Consider the following 14,404-nt stretch of genomic DNA (forward strand, 5'->3'; position numbering starts at 1 on the left):
TTTTCTCGGGATACTCCCATTTCCTTCCACATTCTTATTCCACCAACTCTTCCATAATCATTCACTTGTAGAGTTGTGAGCGTGAAATATTTCAAATGAAATATTTCAGGGCTTTGAAATATTTCAAAATGAAATAGTTTAAAAATTGCAGCCGACATGGAAAATGCCCAGTCGATTTCACTTCAAATTCACTTTTGGACATAGAGCATAATCGAGTAAAATCACGGTGTGATTCTAAGATAGAAAGCGCTTCAGCAGTTGGACTAATGTGTGATGGGTGGACAAACGTAAGAAGAGAAAATATCATTGACCTCGTTGTAACCACACCCCACAACCGAGCCAATTTTTTATAAGTCTCTTCCAAGTAAAAGTACGAAACATGATGCTCCATACATTGCTAAAATCAAAACCGATGTGATGGAACAAGTCGGGCCAGAAACCTTCATTGGCATAGTAACACAGCAAATATGAAAACAGCATGCAAAAAAATGGTAGAAAAGTATCCATATGTCACAACTGATGGTTGTGTGGCACATGGGTTCTGAACTTGCTTATCCAGGAAATGGTGAAAATAGACAACCTGAAGCATCTTACTGACCAAACAAAAAATGATAAACGAAATCAACGGTAATGCAATGGTGAATGCAACGTTCAAGGAAAAATAAACAGGGAAGAAAATTACAGTGAAACTACCAGCTGTGAGTCGATGGGGTTCGCACGAAATTTCTTCGGGCAGTCTGCTGCAAAACAAATGAGCACTATTGCTGCTGCAAAACAATTGTGTGTATTGATGAAAAGGCAGCAAAAATTACTATCGAAAACAACCAAGGCCCTCATTCTCCAATATGTCTTCTGGGACGAAATAGCAATTTTCATAGTTTAATTGTTCCAATAGCAGACTGGATCATTAAAATCGAAAGCAGCAAACCTCAGATAAGCAGTGTATGAAATATTTTCCGACCTGAGGGAGAAAATCCTGAACACAATTTCAAACGCTACTGTTCTTAAAAGGGAAGAGCAAAACATCATGCAATTCTTCGAGGACCGTAAGCAAATCTGCCTGCGTCCTGTACATTTGTTAGCGAATATTCTAGATCCAAGTTACAGAGGCAAGAACTTGACCACCGAAGAACAATCGGACTCTCTAGAATATCTGAGTCAGATTTCAAGGCTTTATTCAGATGTTGATGAGACAGAAGTTCTGGGCCAATTTGCACAATACAGAATGAAAGAAAATGTCTAGTCCAAAGAATATCTGTGGTCTGCTGCGCCAAAGGTGTCTCCTCTAACTTGGTGGAATGGACTATGTCCTTCTTGTGAGCTCACAAAAGTTGCAAGAAAAGTCCTTGGCCTTCCTGCCACATCTGCTCCTTGTGAAAGGATCTTTAGCACATATGAGAACATCCATATGAAGAAACGCAACCGTTTAACAAATGAATGTGCTGCTAAACTGACTTTTGTAAAGCATGACCTGAAGTACACATCACTATTTAAAAAAAGAGATCTGTTGGAGATGAAAAGCCATCTCCCCTTTCTAAGAGGAGTCGTCCGAGTTGTAACCAAAATGAGCCTACAGCAGGAACAAGTGGATATTCAGTGAAAAAAAGGAAGAAGCATATTCAAGGACTAATGGACCCAATGCGTGAAGAAGATACAGACACTTTTACACCTACAGAATTTGATGATGGTGACACTGATGTCAATGTGCTGTATGCAGAGACTGATGGATCTAATACCTCTGAGAACAGTGACAGTGCTCATTCTGATGTTTCTGATGCAGAAACATATTAAAGTCAGTTAAACATGGGAACTGTCGATACTGTCGTATACTCGTATAACAAAAGTCTTACATTTCTTACGTCATACTTCTTGCTTGGTAAATTAGCCTATTTTAATAAAGAGACTGTATTCACTGTAATAGCTGCTATCTTTATTTCCACAGTACCAGTGTCATATCTGTATTAAACAATCATAAAAACAAAAACAAATATTTTTCTGAAATTTCAGTGAAATATTTCAGATGAATGGAAATGAAATATTTCAGGTGATACGGTGTGAATTTTGCTTGAATTGACAAGTACGCAAATATTTTAAACGTTACTTTATCTAACGTAGAAAATATGAAACAATGTATTTGAGGAAAATTAAGAGAAAGAAAAAAGTTCTACGCCGTAACCTGCTAAGGTGTGAACTGACACATACATTTCATTGATAATTTTGGAAGGAAACTGATTTTAGTACAAGTTTCTTTGACAATTCTCTGTAAATTACTAAATACCATAGTCAAATTGTTACATTTGTTTACCTTTCAATCGCATAACATTCCATAGATCTTTGCTTGAGACTTCCGCCATTTCCAAACTCGATATGCACTAATATACTCTTTGTTCCTTTGTCAATGATCTCTTCTCATGTGAGTATAAAATATAATTTGCCATATTTTATTTTCTAAGCCAATTTATTCATATGTTTATGAGCATTTTAAGTGAAATCAAGGTGCTGTTGAGATCTAAGAAGGAAACGTTTTCTTTTAGCTTCTAAAGCTATGTTCTGAAATAAGATTTACTTTTATCAATGAAACGAATGCATATATATTTTATGAACAATAGTTTTTGTAAAGTAAATAGGTGCAGATAATTCGTAGAAAGAAACTTTACTCACTTTTTTTTTCTTTCTTTCAGCTCGAAGTAGTAGCAGAACAAGTCCAGTGACAATTCCACAGCATAATTTAGAGAAATTCAAGAACGCCCCTCCAGCACCAAAGACGAAAGTTACGAGAGAAAAGAACAAACTCATTATTCAACAGCAGAAACCTAAAAATCGGCACTGACAGCGAATTGATTGTTCACACGAATTATCTAGTCATTTGTTTCCTGAGGTAAGTTTATATCGGAGTCTTAAAAAAATTAAAAGACAAGAATGTGTCAAGTTTTGCAATATCAGCATACACCTACATCCTTGGCCGTGTATATGTCGTAACCAAGGCAGTTCATGCCATTGGTGGTTGCTAGTAGAGCTGTAGATAGTTGTAGTTTGTGCCCTGAAGGTTGTGCAGTTGCTAGGTTCCGTGTGTAATTTAAAGGCCACAAAGATAAAGTTACAACTTTTCCTTTGCGAGTTTGAAATACTCCCCAACGCCACGAAAGCAATTTGAAACATTTGTTGTTCGTAAGGTGAAGGGCAGTTAATCACAGAACTACAAGCAAATGGTTCAAGAGATTGTGCTCAGGCTTCAAGAACCTCGCCGATCAACCCAGATCAAGTAGGCCGAAAATCGTGAATTCCATAGTGGTGCGCCAGGCCATTGAGGTAAAACTGAGGACTAGCACTCGGAAGTTGTCAAGCAAGCTCGATATCTCACAGTCCAGCCTGGTTCACCATTACGACCTTGGCCAAAGCATACGGAGCTGCCGAAATGTGCCTCACAAATTGACCCTAGCTCAGGAAAGAGACGAGTGGATGTATGTAAGAAACTTATGGAAACCCGGTAATCCTAAAGAGAATAACGGTATGCGGCGAAAATGGATATTTTCCGAAATCCTAACGTGCATAATCAGTGGTTAAACAACAGCTGGGTTCTAGAACCTGTCGCCAAACATGGGTGTTTCGAACACAAGGTGGTGCTCTGTGTCTGGTGGAATTATGAGGGGATAATTCACCACGAGTTCTGTTCGTACGTTAGAGCCATCCATACCAATCTGTACTAAGGCAGAGCTGATTTATGTCATTATGTGCCAAAAATATTCTCCATTGGTGAGTTGTACTGATGCCACACCAACGTATCTCGTACTATCGGGTTATTACTTGTATCCTATGGCTCACTTTCTGCGGTCCCAATGCTTCAGCTAGCAAGGGGAGGTGAAAGCTGCAATGCAGGATTTTTTTTTTTCTAAAGCGACATGAGCTAATATTGGCGTAGTATCGAAAAATTGGCAGAAAGGTGGCTTAAGACGAGACAGTACGATGGCTTCTGCTTCGAGTTCTAGGTAGCTTTCGTTGAAACTTGACGCATAAAGCAAGTAAGTGACCAAAATATGGCAAAACTTTTGACTCAGCCGTGTACTTTCTGAAGATGGAGAACTGTGTAATGTTTAATGTTTTCATACTGTGTTGTCTGAATATGCTTCTGCTTTCTGCTCTTGACTGTCAGTTTTTAGTGTAACGTTAAAAAGAAGCTTCTTGTTACGTCTGTAAACCCTATTTGTTTACGTCTTATTAATTTTCTGGTTAGATACATATTAATTAATTTCTAAGACCATTAGAACACGTTATCTTTCTGATCAGGCAATAAAATTAATAAGAATGTGGTACAGTAGATTAGAAGAGGAAACTCCTTATTCCGTCTAGCTAAGTTAGAACACTTACGTCTGGTGTACATGGTTCCAGATTCGATTTACGGTTGGCACTTAGTTTGTAAGCCTTTAGGATATGACTGTAGAACATAAATAAATAAAGGATGTATAGATTAATATACAGTGGACTTAGTAATTAACATCTGATACAGTTGATAGTGCGAACACCGCCTAGTAGAAAAGCTAGTGTGCTACGGTCCTGACGTCACGCCAAGTGGTCCTTGATCTTCTCAAACGATACTCATTACTTTCAATAGCCTAAATTTTAACATTCAGTGTCAAAGTGACTATGTTCTCAGTAATGTTGTTTCTTTTAGTGATATTGAACATCATGAACAACATATGTGGTTCGAGAAGCTTCGACAGAACTAAAAGTAACGGAATTTCTAATGAACCAAAGATGATTTTATCATCAGATATTAACATCATTGTTTGAACTATTCCAAAGATAATACCAAATGGTAATAAAAACTCACATTTATAATGTAAATGCAAAATAATATATTCTATAACAAATTCGAAATATTTTATTAGTTAACTTTCAACAAAAAACTTTTCTACACGCCGCTTTTTTATACACACTTAACGTCAAAGTGAAGACAGCAAATAATACAAAACATTTGTTCTTGTGATATGCTATAATCTATCTATTAAAATGCTACAGTACCAATTAAGAGCAACCGAGCTCTAACCTATAACCTTAGCTTTCAAACATTTGATTTACGGTTATTTGTGATTTCACGTTTATAAAAAAGTCAAATATTTTTAAAAGAGTGTACTTTAAATAAATTACTTAAAGAAATATTTTTCACAAAGTTTATCCTTTTAAATTATTTTTCAAAGGACTTTGCCTTTAATAAGCCTTCTCCGAACTAAATGCAAATGAATTGTGCTGCCATCTTTATGTCCAATCCTTTCGACAATGAGATCTCGGAAACTACAGGCTCTAGAAAGATGACGTTTTCACTGATCGATTGCAAATTTCATGTAGATTGTCCAGTTCTAATTGAATATTTAAAAAACATGGGCACTATTTCTTTATTACATTTTTACGGGTACATTGCAAGTGTTGAAATTAAAAAAAAAGACTAAAGCATCACATCCTAAGCATTATACATTCCAACACCACACTGTTGTATATAGGGGTTGTATATGTATCAGGCGTTTGTTTTATTGCCAAATAATAATGGAAAAGGAAGGATAACCATTTCTCCAGTCTAAGATGAACCTTTTTTTTTTGGGGGGGGGGGGAGTGTTTTGACCAATGAACACCATATATAACTGACATTATAATTAATTGTGTATGTAATGTATTTGCTTATAAGATACTGCATGCAAGAAGAAAGAACACTCTGGTCATACATGAATTAGAAACTCTAACCGGAAACAGGCACAAATCTTGCAAACGGTGCAAGATATTGAGAAAAAATAATCGAAAAAAGTCTCGCCTTTATGATACCCCTTGGCTTTTTTTCTAAATCAATACGTCTTTCACTTGTGTCTGTAAAGGGACATGTACAGATGTTGTAAGGAATGATAAGGAGATCTATGCTCATATGCGAATGATGCACTGTGTAGAGAGCGCAGGTTCAGCTAGTCTATATATTAAAATGCTAGGTTTGTATGTTTGTCTCCAATCCTTTCAACAATGAGATCACGAAAACCACAAATGCTAGAAACGTGCTGTTTTCGCTGGTCGATTTCAAATTTTGTGTAGATTGTCTAGTTCTAATTGAATATTTAAAATACGTGGCCGTTATTTCTTTATTACATTTTTAGGGATACACTGGAAGTGTTGAAATTTTAAAAAAGTAAACCATCATATCACATGAGTTAAATATTCTAACACAACATAGTTGTATACAGGGATTGTATATCTCTCAGGTATTTGTTTGATGGCCAAATGATAATGAGTAACGAAGGATAACCATTTCTCCAGTGTACAAGTAAGGTACATCTTTATTGTTTGGAGTGTTTTGCCCAATGAACACCATATATCACTGACATTATAATTAATTGTGTGTGTATGTATTCGTTTATTACATATAGCATGCAACAAGAAAGAGAACACTGATCTTACATGAATTACAAACTCCAAACGGAAGTAGGCTCAAATCTTGCAGATGATGCAAGATTTGAAAAAAAAATAATCGAAAAAATCTCCCCTTGGAGACTTTCCCTTGGAGAATTTTTATAAAGACATCTTTCACTTGTGTCTGTAAAGGAATATGTACAGATGTTGTGAGAATGACAAGGAGATCCATGCTCATATGTGAATAATGCTCTATGTAGAGAGCACAGGTTCAGCTAGTACAAAGTAATTTAGAGTCAAATTCAAAAACTTTTCAGGGGGGCGCAGTGGCTCACTAGTAGAGCGTTCACCTCCGGTGCTTGAGGTCCCTGGTTCGATCCCAGCTCGCGCCGCATGGACTTTGTGGAGGACAAACACCGTGCTTGTGGGTTTTCTCGGTGTTCCCCCTTTTCCTCCCACTTTCTTCATTCCACCATTTCACTCATCTCTCATCATCACCGTCTCCTTTAGCCTAACCGGCATAACCGTGGGACGTAAAACTTAAAGATTTCATTTCATTTTTTCAAAAACCTTTCTTATCAATCACACATTGCAAGACAAACTTAAGATGTTATTCATTCGTATATTACGTAAAAATATTTTATCTTTTCTTCTAATTGAACAAAAGCTAATTCGGAGGAACATTAGAATGTAGAGCACTAATTAGAAAATTAATGAAAAAATCAATTGTAAGTGCTAACTAGTTGGTAGTCAATGATGACTTGAAAGCTAAGAACATTACTTAGGTCAAATGGTCAACAACTAATAAATTTGAAAATGCATTCAATGACGGACTAATTAGGAGCAAATCTTCTGTTTTATTAAAACTGAGTTACATATATTTGTTTTCATAGCCTTAATACTAAAAGAGAACTTCCTTATTTATAAATTCGTAAGTAGAAGAGAGTATAAAGTTTCACGTGGCAACAGACAAATAACACATTTTTTTTAATTAAAAAAATGCGCAGTAAATGAATATCCTCCTAATAGAAGCTCAGGTTGGAGACAGACCTGGAAAACCGGGAAATTTAAGGGAATATAAAAAATAAAGGGGAAATCAGGGAATTCTGCTGCATCAGGGAATTTTGATTTACTAAGAATGAAATTTTAAAAACATTTAAAAATGAAAATTTTAAGACTATTTCAGATATACGTGAGTTCTTGCTTTTTAGTTCACAGCTTAAAATTTAGAGACTTATCTGAGATTTCCATTACCAATGTGGAATAAATTTATGTTCTGCAGCTGTTCGCATTATCTTTCTTCTTTTACCATATGAATCTTACACTCACGCAGCTTGATCAGTTGCATAAATTTGCTCGTGGCATTCTTTCCACTTTCGGAACAACTTATCTGTGTGAGAAAACGTTCTCCAAAATGAAATATATATATACGAAAGATATTTAGGGATCCAAGTTAACAGATGAGCATTTGAAGTCGCTGCAAATAATTTCCATTAATAAACCTGATCTACAACTGCAAACAAATGTCAGTGGAAAGTTACATCTACATAAATCTCATTAATCATAATGTCTAATTTCATTATGTGAATTATTTATGTATGTCACTTGTTCTAAACGTTTAGGATAAATCTCTTATATTTAATTACAGTTAAAATGTTCAATTTTATTATATATGGCAGTTACTGCATTTGTTAATTGGTAGTATAGAAACATCTGGTTATTATTTTGTGAGATTTACTTAGTAAATTTTACAATTTAACCAAACATAAATTGTGCCCGCCCGGATTGGTGATTGTTTGTGTCACAATAGATTATATTATTTTATATATGTAAATAGTGAGAACAAATTTGAATTTCTTGTTGCATAATGAAGTTACCAAACTGGATTCTGTGCAGTTACAGTACGTGAAGGGCTGTGAATATCTAAATGGTTTTCAGTTGACTAATGTGCGCTAAGCATATTGATTCTCGTCATTATTATTTCTGGTTTTGGGGCGAATAGTGAAAATCTTGTGCCTTCACTGAGAATTGAACTTAGACCACGCTCACCAAATGTTCGCGCGCTAACAGTTTAGCTACATGGAAGCACGTAACTAAGTTACTGTTACCTGAAGTTGAGTTTTTTTAGTATTAACTTGAGAATTGTGTGGGTTTTTGACTCCCATATCCGTCCTCCTGGGTGTGATCGTGAGTTTGAGTGCCTTATGTACAAACTGGATTCTACTCTGTAGTTGTTACACACCCTGTACAAACAAGATCTATAAAATTTGATGAACCTGAAATGTCATAATAAGACATGGCATGACGAATTTTCTGATGTCATTCATAGGAGAAAATGGTTAACTATCTGTGGTAATGAAGTATTAACCAGAATACACCGTACTACTTTTAATCATAGGATTTTCTTTCAATGTGAGGTTTATAATGGAAATTATAGATGTTTTAGTGTGTTCTTTAAAGACCATTAAGATATTGGAAGTAGTTTCAACCTTGGAGTTACAATATTTTGGTTTATGGGATCTTTAAAACTTGATTTTACTTTTCTTGAAACAAAATAAGGATTAGCACTCTATTGTCCCAAAACTATTCAGTTATTTATCCAGTAAAAAATGTCTAAGAAACGGAGATTATAACGAAAGTGGAAAATGTACAGTGCCATTAACCGCTTATTAAGGAAAGAAGAGTTTACATTAACTCTTCAGAATAGAATATAGACAAATTACATTTATTATTTGAAATGTAATAATAATAATAATAGCAAGAAGAAGAAGAAGAAGAATAAAAGAGAAGTGTTAGTCAGAAACTTCCGAAAGAACGAGAAAGTAGGTTTCAGCTAACTTGGCTGGATAGCAATTAGACCCACAAAACAGTGTAAAAAAAATTGCATACAAATTTATGTCAACTGTTTGAAATAGCCAGATTTCAACCCAAAGGGAGGGGAGTACGAGTGGCTCAGTTGATATACCATCAACTTTGATGAGAAGGGTCCCTGGTTCAATCTTACAGAATACAAACTTATTGTGGTCACCATCGTTCCTGTGAGCTTTCTCGATGACTTTCATTCCCTCCCATTAATCATTCCTTTACATCAACCATTCATCTCCTAATCACAGGGCATGAGTGTGGGACGTTAATTTAAACATTTCACTTAATTTTACGTTTCAGTCCTAATTTTAGCCGCCTTTTGTAATAGTGATTTCAAAGGGATGATATGACTAAACGCCTTTAGTGCATTTTTCATTTCTAATGAATCTTCTAACTGAATTCTTAAGGCGATTACAAAGAAATCTGAGCTTCTGTCCGATTGCTCCTATGCTGGAAAACATGCGTCTCCTGAATTACACTCCGTTCGTGCTAGGCCAGCTATTGTATGCATATTAAAACAATAGAAAACTCACCTTTAGGAAGTGTAAGTTTGAACTGTAACAAATTGACATTTATCTACTTTTTCAAGTTTTACCTAAAGTATGTCTACTTGTACAATATTCAGTGATATTTTTTTCTTTTTTCTTTCAGTTAGCATATGAAGATAATCTGTTTCAGTGCAGAAATAGAAAGGAAGTGGTACCTGTTTGCAATTGAGTCGAAAGAAGCAACTGAACTTCTTACGTCACAATATAAAGAAGAATAAACTGAGAATTTATTCGTGTATAGTGCCAAAAACAAATTACTTTCAATTTGCCATGTTCCGTTTATATTTTTTTTTCCTACAAGCAGAGGGAGTATGTTAAGCAATAGTATATCATTGCTGTATGAAAAAACACACATAAATTCGTGATAAGAATGAAGTTATTGCAATATGTAGAATGACAGTTTCTGTGTCGTCCTTTTTCACTTTCTTCCGTTGTTCACTGAAGTATTTAGGTCTAAAATAATGTCTTCATACATTTCATAATGATGGGCAAACACAATGATAGGCAACAGCAGCTCCTAATACTGAGTAAAGATTCTACAACATTGTTAATGTATAACGGACAAAAGTTGCCCAAAGGTAAGATCCGTAGTAATCGCTAGATCTAGTCGACCTGAGCAAAATGGCATGTTTAAGGATAAATCTTCGTGCATAATTTTCGAGTAAATCTACAAAAACCCTTTTCTGTACAAAAAAATTGATGCTGTAAGAGAACCACACTACCTAGTAAAGATGAAATTGATACTAAAACAAACACATCCCCATCAAGTCTGTCATTATGATACTACCAAGACGATAGTACACAGTATTACTGAGATATAATAACTAACCAAATTAACTCTATGGCCTATTTAACCCGGAGCTCCAATGCCTCATTCACAGTAGCTCTTCATTGACTTCTGCCCTTAGCCAACTGCGTCCAGTTTCTACTTTGTATTTCTTTTTCGGATCAAAAGATCCAATATTTTTCAGGCAGAAATTTTCTTGTAGGCCTTATATCTGGAGAACTACATATAGTGTATCCAAACCAAAACTACCACTTAACTCAGTATGATGTGCTTATTCCAAAAAAAAAAAAAAAAAAAAAATATATATATATATATATATATATATATATACGAAAACTCGATTTAGGGGCCATCCAAAATTTTTGTGGCCCCTGATCCAAAAAATCCAATATATTTCATTCAACCAAACGTTTTCTTGTACGTCTTATATCTGGAGAACTGCATATAGTGTATCCAAACCAAAACTACCACTTAACTCAGTTTGATGTGCTTGTTCCGTAAAATATACGGAAACTCGATTTATTTAGAGGCCGTTCAAAAATTTTGTGGCTCCTGACCCAACATCTAATTATTGGCTGAGATCGCAATCTTTTGATCCACTTTTAGATCATTCCTAAAATTCTTGTTGGTGAGGTCCATCTTTATGTTGTCCTTCCATCTGCGCGTATGTCTTCCTAATGGTCGCTTTCCGATTTGACTTCCAGTTAAAACTTTGAAGGCGTTCCTACTTTCTTCCATTCTAGCTACATGACGGGCCCACCTAAGCCTCCTAGATTTGATGACCCTAAAATGTTTGGTAAACGATATAAATTATGCAGTTCCTCGTTATAAAGTTTCCGCCACTTCCCATTCCTCTTGGGTACGAATATTCGCCTCAAGATTTTATTCTCAAATACTTTCAGTCTATGTTCTGTCCTCAAAGTAAACGATCCGGCAACTTAGAGTACAGCACGTACAATTATCGTTTTATAAATTTTAAGTTTCCAAATTCTTCGACTGAGATATAATATGTAGCATATTTATATATGTGTGTGTGTGTTTGTAAATAAATGACAGAAAGTGCTTTTTACACTGAATATACAAGGTAAAGTGACACAAATTTAGTTGAAAAACGAATCAGCTTTTTACTTGTAAATGAGCTCGTCGATATTAGAAGCATCTAACTTAGAGTTCAACGCAGTTTGAATTACTCAGTATTCCAGATAAGGTTGGTTTAAAGGGACAAGCTTTGTCGATAGATGTCACTACAATCTTCGTATATATCTAATGTATTTTTTACCTTTCACGAAAATTCACGAGTTCTTCTACAAATTTTAACCTAGAGACTTTAAAGTTTTAGAGAAGGAACTTCATAACCTATCGAAGGCAACAATCCGTGCCGATTTTTTATTTAGAATTTTCTTCATTGTTGAAATGACTTGATTGTTGATATCCAAATCATTAACAATATAACTGTTTCAGTAATGAAGAAAATTCTAAATAAAAAATCGGCACGGATTGATGCCTTCAAAGGTTATAAGGTTCCTTCTCTAAAAATTTAAAGTCTCTACGTTGAAATTTGTAAGAGAAATTGTAAATTTTCGTGGAAGGTAAAAAATACGTGAGAGATATACGAAGACTGTAGTGACATCTATTGGCCAAACTTGTCCCTTGACACCAACCTTAATAAACAATCATTATAATCATTTTGTTAATAATTTTATGACAAAACGTTGTTATCAAAATAAGCAGACATCATGAGAAATATGGGTAAAAAGAAAGGGGGAAACATTGCCTTCCAGAATTGTCTTCCAGAAGCTACCGGAATTTTGGAAAGTCAGTTTTAAATCACGATAGCTCAGTGACAAGGTATCTTGGTACAAAATATGCGAAAAATTACAAAATATGTCCGTCGTCAGTAAATGTATGACTGTAAACAACGGAATCAGGTAGAAAGAATCTCAGGAACATGTTTGTGTCTTTGTATGAAATGTATTTATACTAAAAGTATTGTCAACAAATAAATAAGTTGTTTTCATAATTTGTTGTATTTCATTATGAGACGCATAATTTTTGGGGGTGGGCTTGATTCTTTCTTTCTTTTTTTAAAGAAAAAATCAAATATGTTTAAGGATTGGTAAACACAATATGTATAGTTTTTTGTTATCAATGTTTATGTGAGTACGTTACAGTTTAAACGCTTATAGTTCTGTTTTCAAGAATAGGAGCCCTCAAATGAAGATATACGATGTTCTGTAAGTTAGACAAAAATGTATGAATTTTTCTTATTCTTAATTTTGGTTGTTCAAGAATGTCCCCCATGTGGATTAGCAATCAACAATAAGCATAGCAACGAGAGAAGTGTTACTGATGGAAACCTCAGAGAGGCTTGAAATAATTTAATACTGTATAACACAACTTTTTTTGAGATACATCGTATATCCCATAGCTTGCATTAGCAAGTATTCAGCTGAGTACATTCATAGAATAATGCCAAATTTAGCGTACGCGCATAAGGCGCGAGAGAGCCGAATTCCATTTCCAGTGAAAGCTCATGTGGTTCGGATTCCGTATTAAACCGAGGGTGTCCAGCGTATGGGAAAAATTGAAATTATACGGGAATTCGAGTGTCGGGAAAAAGACGGGAGTTACATTGGAATTTCATAATGAGACGGGAATTATACGGGTAGCCGCTTGTACAGCAACGCCTACCATAATTACATCCAATTCACTGTGTTCTAGATTTGCCCTCCACTTCCCAAACATCAACAAAGCTGACCCAAAAAGGAATTACCGCAAAAGTTCATTCATAAAGGCAAGATGTGCAAGGTAGAAATTCTCTGGTACTTTCAATCTGTTGATAATCATCTGTCGATGCGAAGTGCAGCAGATGGCTGCGTACTTTGAAAATGATGTTTCCTGATAGCGAAATTGCATCTGGGATACAACTGTAGAAAAGAAAATAGTTTACGCTATAACTTACGGTCTTGGGCAGAATTTGGAAAGTAACTTTAAAAATAAAGTGGAAAAGTGTACATATTTTGTAGTGTGTTACGATGAAAGCTTGAACAAAATATCACAAAAGCAATAAGCGCTGTCTTGAGTTTTTGAGATAATCAGTGCAGGAAAGTCATTTCATATTGCTTGACATCGTATTTTAAGTCATTATACTGCCGAAGACATTTTGATTGGAGTAAAGACTGCGTTACAAGGCTTAAGTGTGAGAAAAACTTCGTAGGTGTCCATGGATGGACACAACGTCAACTTGAAGTGTTCAGGCTTTTGCAAGAGTACTTATCCTGTGAATCAACTGACCGAAAGCAGCTTCTTGATACTGATAATTGTGATACTCTACATTGTGTCTTCAAAAGAGCAATAAAGTCAACGGAGTGTAATCTGATTAGTTTTCTACGATCAGTGTATAACCTCTTTGCAGGTATCGCTTCTAGAAGAGAAGACCTCATTGCCATAATTGGAACAGATCTATTTCCATTCAAGTTTCCTTCAATTATAGATATCTCCAGAATGTATAAGTTGCACAAAGAGCAATTGACTTTTTGCCTCACCTAGAGAAATACATAAACAAAGTGAAAGGAACATTCAAGCAACCAAAATGTTAGTTTTCAAAGCTGAGCTGGCTTTTTTCTTCCTCTGGCTGAATAAGTTGCTTTCAGTCGAACAATCCACTAGCACCTTTTCTTCACTGTCTACATTGTTAAAAATCATAGTTCATCGCATCATAAACACAGATGTTCTACAGAAGACATCACCTCCAAAAACTGATCTTGATAAAGGCGAAAATCTGTTGCGTGCCAAAATAGCTGCTGTTGGCTTTGGTTCA

General features: G+C 35.3%; 1 protein-coding gene across 3 annotated transcripts in view; it reads left to right on the top strand.

Annotated features, from left to right (window-relative positions):
* Positions 1-12,604, top strand: part of cos (kinesin-like protein costa) — a 159,350-nt gene extending 146,746 nt beyond the window's left edge. For all 3 annotated transcript variants that reach the window (XM_081762687.1, XM_081762688.1, XM_081762686.1), the window contains 2 exons: positions 2,682-2,878; positions 9,901-12,604. In XM_081762687.1, coding sequence (XP_081618813.1) covers positions 2,682-2,830 — 149 coding nt within the window. In that variant the 3' untranslated portion in view covers positions 2,831-2,878; positions 9,901-12,604. The remainder of the gene's footprint in view (positions 1-2,681; positions 2,879-9,900) is intronic.
* The last annotated feature ends 1,800 nt before the right edge of the window (positions 12,605-14,404 follow it).

This window comes from Thermobia domestica, chromosome 6 (genome assembly GCF_964235325.1).
Source record: "Thermobia domestica chromosome 6, izTheDome1.hap1.1, whole genome shotgun sequence".
Classification (NCBI taxonomy): domain Eukaryota; kingdom Metazoa; phylum Arthropoda; class Insecta; order Zygentoma; family Lepismatidae; genus Thermobia; species Thermobia domestica.